Source organism: Etheostoma spectabile, unplaced genomic scaffold, assembly GCF_008692095.1.
Source record: "Etheostoma spectabile isolate EspeVRDwgs_2016 unplaced genomic scaffold, UIUC_Espe_1.0 scaffold00569807, whole genome shotgun sequence".
Classification (NCBI taxonomy): Eukaryota; Metazoa; Chordata; class Actinopteri; order Perciformes; family Percidae; genus Etheostoma; species Etheostoma spectabile.
In genome coordinates this window covers 28,920-35,010 of record NW_022605338.1, presented here as the reverse complement: position 1 = coordinate 35,010, position 6,091 = coordinate 28,920, and the positions used below count along the sequence as shown (strand labels likewise).

General features: G+C 42.0%; 1 gene segment (V, D, J or C); it reads left to right on the top strand.

Moving 5' to 3' along the window:
• LOC116685415 (T-cell receptor alpha chain V region CTL-F3-like) lies at nucleotides 1-929 on the top strand. The segment is given in 3 exon segments: nucleotides 1-168; nucleotides 257-607; nucleotides 907-929. Coding segments are annotated over 3 exon segments (420 nt in total).
• The last annotated feature ends 5,162 nt before the right edge of the window (nucleotides 930-6,091 follow it).

Genomic DNA, 6,091 nt, shown 5'->3' with positions numbered 1-6,091 from the left:
TGATGTGCTGTATTTGTCGAGAGTTCCTCAACAGATGATGAAGAGGAAGGAGCAATGATGTGAAGGCCCAGATCCATCAGAGTATCAATGCTCTTCCTCTCTCCCCCCCTCTCACTGCAGACATGAAACACTGGCTGACTAACATCCTGATTCTGACTCTCTGGCTAGGTAACTACTGAAACATACTGATTGTTCTCCTTTAATTAATCATCTTTATTGATTCATCTCTTCCTCTGCATGTTCTCTTCTTCCCCAGAGTGTAAAGGAGAAGACAGAGTGATCCAGCCACCAGGAGATGTCATTACTACTGAAGGAGAGACACTTACTCTTGGCTGTACATTTGAGACCAGTGTTAGCTCTAATGCATATTTGTTCTGGTATAAACAAGAAGTCAATGACTTCCCAATATTTATATTGAGACATGATACCTTTGGAACAGAAGATAATGCTCCAGAGTTCCAGAAAGACAGATTTGATGCTACAATCAACAAGACATCAGTTCCTCTGGAGATCCAGAAGCTTCAGCTGTCAGACTCTGCTGTGTACTACTGTGCTCTGAGGCCCACAGTGACAGGAAACACCAAAACTCTGTACAAAAACCTTTGGAGCAAAGACAACACAATACTCCACAACGTCCACCAGAGGGAGACACACTCTGTTACACTTCAATATGATGTAGTCTAGAATCACTTTACCTTAGAAGTGTAACTGAGAGAAGAGAAACTACAGAGCTACGAGGAGACGGAGAGACTCAGGGAGGAGCTGAGCTGTTACTGAACTATAGAAGAGAGAGGAACTTCTAGATTCAACAGAGATCAATACACACACCATCAACATTACCTTTATTCAACATGCTGCCACTGCAGCATTGGGGGTTTTCTCTGATGTTTCTCTCCATCCTCACAGGTATGTTAGATTATGAAGGATGAACACGTTTTATTCCAATAACATCTGATTGGGAATATTTTGTAAGTGTTATACAACATGAAATAACAGAGTTATCTCATCCTTTAGGAGTCAACTGTGAAGAACTCACTCCAGTAGAGAAAGAAGAGAACAGTTTAGAAGACAACTCTGTTACTCTGTCCTACAGATACTCCAGACAAGCAAAATATGATGATTATTTCTTCTGGTATCGACAATATCCAGGAAAACCACCAGAGTTCCTCATCTCTCATTCAGGAACAGGAGGAATATTGCAAAATACAAAGTCTGGACTGTCTGCTTCAGTGAGTGAGGATAAAACCAAGATGGATCTCCAGATCTCCTCTGCTGCAGTGCCAGACTCTGCTGTGTACTACTGTGCTGTGAGGCCCACAGTGACAGCAAACCCACAGTCTCTGTACAAAAACACAAGCTGACACACTGCCAAGCTGCTGGAAGCCTTTTTTCTACCCTGTTGTAGTGAACCTTGTAGCTCCACTAGAGGGCGACATTATCAAGTAGGAGGTGCACTACTTGTGCACTGTGTTCAACCATTCAGTCAATAAGAAGTGGAGCTGTGAAGAGAACAATTCTCAGACTGGATGTTGAACATCAGCTAGTTTCTCCTGTTGATTTAAACCTTGTTGTAGAGATGGAACATTGGCTGGGGATTATTCTTGCTGCTCTTTTCTTTGGTAAGATACAAAGAACAACATGGTTTTATTATTTTCTAAAGATTTATATAAACTGCAGTTCAGAGCAGCAATCTCTGAACAGTACTACTTTTCAGGATTAATAGCTGGAGACAAAATCTCTCCTGTAGAAGATGAAGTCAGTAAAAGAGAAGGAGAAACATGTCTCACTCAGATGTGACTATGAGACAACAGATAGTATCCCAACTTTACTGGTACAGACATCATTCAGACCTCAGGCACCTCGTTTATACTCTGGAAAAGAGCATTAGACTGGTGAAGTATAATCCCAGATAACAGAGAATATGAATCCAAAACATCAGTGAAATCAACTGAACTGACCATAAAGACCCTAACCCTGGCAGACACAGGTCTCTACTACTGTGCTCTAGAAACACAGTGATACAAAGTGTAGAAGAGGCTGTACAAAAACCTGAACCCAGATATGGGACTACTCTTCAAAGAGGAGGGAAGTGGTTTTCAAACCACAGCTTGATATCAGATGGATTCTGATGATTCCAGTTTTATCAGAGTCCCTGTGGTTCCAGCTGCTAGTGTAACACTGTGGGAGGACTCACATGAGCAGCAAATCCACATCAATGACAAACCAACTGTATGATGGTTCAAACACAAGACACCATGAAAAAAGATACAGACACTGACTTACACAGTAAATCCTCTTTATACCCGGTGGACCATTAGGCCACAATGATCTCCATCCTTTCTTCAACATGTCAATCTGCATCCCAAATAGGTCACTCATAACACTCTTTAATCAATTTTCAGACATTAAAATCCCCCAAAAAACATACCTGATGTTTTTTCGAAAGAGAAGAATTTCATAAAAACAGAAGCTTCCCTAACAACTCCACCGTATTTGCATTTGACCTCTCACGGCTGCAGAAGACCAAAAGACACTAAACTGTCACTTCATCACAAAGACACATCCTCAAAACATGTTACATGTTGCAAAATTCTCATTAAAAGTATAGCCAAGCGCTTGAGAAGGCCCTCGTTTTCATTGTGTTACCCAAGCAGGCAGACTGATGAAATGATGAACGCCAACTCGTTTGCCATCATTGCTGTTTCATCAAGACACATTCTCGCTTTTTAGCGTGTTTATCAACGCAGTTTGGCCTCCATTGACTTACATTACTTTGCGACTGCGTGTCACTTTGTAATGGTCACCCATAATGTCTTCATGTGCAGCTTTTTTTATGTGATGGGGAACATGCATTGTGTGTATTTGTTTTTTCTTTCACCTGTCGAAAATAATAAGCTGTGTTATCAGAGGCCTGAGTTGGGACCACGGAATGTTTACGGACTGACTTTTGTAGACATTTTTTCCTTATGAGTGGTTTGTTGTAGGCAGGGGTATAAAGGACACTGGGTTGTGATGTAATGGGGGATCAGCTGATCGATCAGGAGAGGAGAGACTTTGGAGTTCAACAGAGGAGGCGGTCGGGATTGGAGAGGGCTCTGGTTTTCGCAGGCCTGCCAGATGGGTTCAACTGCGGGATAAATTGTTCATTTTTCTCGGTGGATTATCAGTTGGCAATTTTCTCTGGACTACTGCATCAACCCTTCAACTAATCGGACTGTGGCGAGGTTGCGTAAGTTACCGTTATTGACTGTGGCGTCTCGACACGCTTCACCTGGCATTCTAGTTTGTGTTTTTTTTTTAAATGACGAGGACTATTCTTTATCTGGATTATTTAAATTACCTAAACAAACTTTTGAACTGTGGGACATTGCGTCTTTTTTTGGGGGGGAGGGTTGAATGTGTGGGAGTGTTTATGTTCGGGTTGAATATGTTTGTATGAAGGAGTACGTTGTTTTGTTTCAATACACTCTGTTAAACTCATATCTATGTTTTCCTTTGTCTATGGACAGGTTTATTAATCTCACTTAACGGTACTTAGAGGGGTTGTGGTGGATGACTCAGTTGCGGTTTAATTAAGTAGCGGGGGGGGGAGGTAGGTTGTACACACCTTGGCAGATATCCGATCCGCCCGTTACCTTTTCTATTTTTTGTGTGATGTGCTCTTCCCTTGCTGTTTGGTATAAGGTGAATTGTTACAATTTTACGTGGATGGGTAAAGTTACTGTTAACTACTGGTAACTTGACATAAGTTTAAAATGATCTCTGAGGGACACAGGAACAGATTGGGCCATCAACAGAGATCTGGGCCTACTTGTAAATTCCTGAGCCTGTCCCCCAAACTCCTCCAGGATACCCCAAGAAATAAGCATCACAAAAAGACTGGATGACCAGGAGGGAGTGGTCAAAGTGGCCAAAAGCTAAAAAACTACAGACTTGTTGTTCTCACATTTGGAAAGCTCTCTGCGTCATGCATCAGCTGAGCTCATTCAAATTAATTACCAAGGCCTTGTGGGCTAAGTGCCTCCTTTACCATAGTCACCACATAAAACCATTAGTGATCAAATTACATATACACAATATGCACACAGGCAGTGACAAATCTTTGGAATAAATTGTCCAAACCTGTAACTTACAAACTAACATTATGTGCTACACTATCCCACTATGACAGTATTTTTCACATAAGACCAATATCACAAACAATATCACAAGAAAATACATTACACAAAAGGGCTTCATATCAAATTCTTCATTTAAGCCATTTGGAGAAATTGTGATAAGGTAATGAATCCAAAAGGTTTCTCCCTGAAGAAGTCTTCCACCATGATCACCCCCTCTTGGAGGGTTCCTAACACACTCCACCCCAACATATCTCAATGTGCTAACATTGTGACCAGCTGGCTCAAAGTTGGTAGCTACAGGACTGTGTTGGTCCCCCGTACTAATGCTGTTCCTATGTTCACAGATCCAGGTGCATGTGGTTTCCCTCCCATATGCCAGTCCACAAGGACACACGATCATGCTACAGTTGATAGCTCCACTACTGTGTGTTGCGTTGCCATTGTGCAGGTTGTTGAACGTTTTACATGTATACGTGAACACTGTACACAGCTGCCACACCTATGATTTCCATCTGGCACAGGCGGTAGGAGTGGAGCACGATAAAGGCGCATATCGCTCCTAACTAAACAGCCTCTCAGGTTAGGTATGCGTTTAAAAGCCATCCTTGTCTTATCTGGAAAAACGTTTTTTTAGATTGGGTTCTGAATAAATAATGTGCCAGTGTTTTTGGATGGACTCATTAATCTCAAAACCCAGTGGGGAGTATTTTACACAACACATGAGGGCATTAGTGTTCTTACCAGTGATCTGTTTTGTAGCCTGAAGGCATTCACCTTACGAGATGTTGTCAAAACGTTTGATTGCAGCATTTACCCCCTCCTGTTTGTGCCCTCTGCTGAGGAATAGGGGTGCACAATATATCGAATCAGTATCGTTACCGCGATATCACGTTGCTCGATATCATTATCGAAAGTCTCGCGATAATTCGTTTTTTATGCGTCCCGTCCTACACGCAGACGGAGTTCTGAAGGAAAATGAAAATTAAGCAGAAGTGCGTAGGAGGGCGGAGCCAGGCTAGCGTCGCGCCTCCGCTGGAACATAAATCAGTGAAGAAATAGACAGAGACAACAAAACGAAGCGAAAGAAAAGAATAGACTAAGGGATGCCCTGGATTCATGGGGGTTGCGTCCAGAGCATCAGGTGGCTATAACGACTGACAACGGGAGCAATATAAAGAAGGCTGCGGAACTCAACAAATGGCAGAGGCTACAATGTTTTGGACACCTGTTGCACAATGCTGTTGGTAATTATTAAATTATTTGTAACTTTCATTAAATGTAAGGGATAGGATTTTCATTAGTGTATACACTGACATAATATTGTATAGATCTCGAAGCTGACACAGTCCTATATTTATTTTATGTGACACATTGCAATAAAATATAGACCCATTTAAATAAACCTTTATTTCTTTTTCATTAGTATTTGTTGCTATAACTTGTTTTAATAGATACAAAGTGCTACATGTATTCAGGGCTGTAGTACTCGAGTCCGGACTCGAGACCGTTTTTCTATGAACTCGGACTTGTCTCAGACTCGGCCACTGGTCTTGCCCAATATGACTTTTGGTCTCGACCGAGTCCAGGTGTCTTTATTATGTTGATGATAATATTGGAGGGAAAGTAAAACCCAGTCCAGGTAACGTTAGCTAACGCTACGCCGTTGTTTGCTAATGTTAGCTAACGCTACGCCGGTGTTTGCTAACGTTAGCTAACGCTACGCCGGTGTTTGCTAACGTTAGCGCACCAGCGTTAGCCTAGCTTACTAGCGCTAGGTAAATATTAAGGCTGTTTTCGGAGTTTCCTATATCTGCGTCCACGTTGTCAACATGAGACCTGTGGCGTTAGTTTGAGCCATTATTGTATCACATGAAATAAGCTTTGCGCCTACGAGATGGGTGGGTTTTTGTTACGTTATAAAAAAAGCTAACTGGCTATAGTTAGCCCGTTTGTATGCTAGCGGACATTAG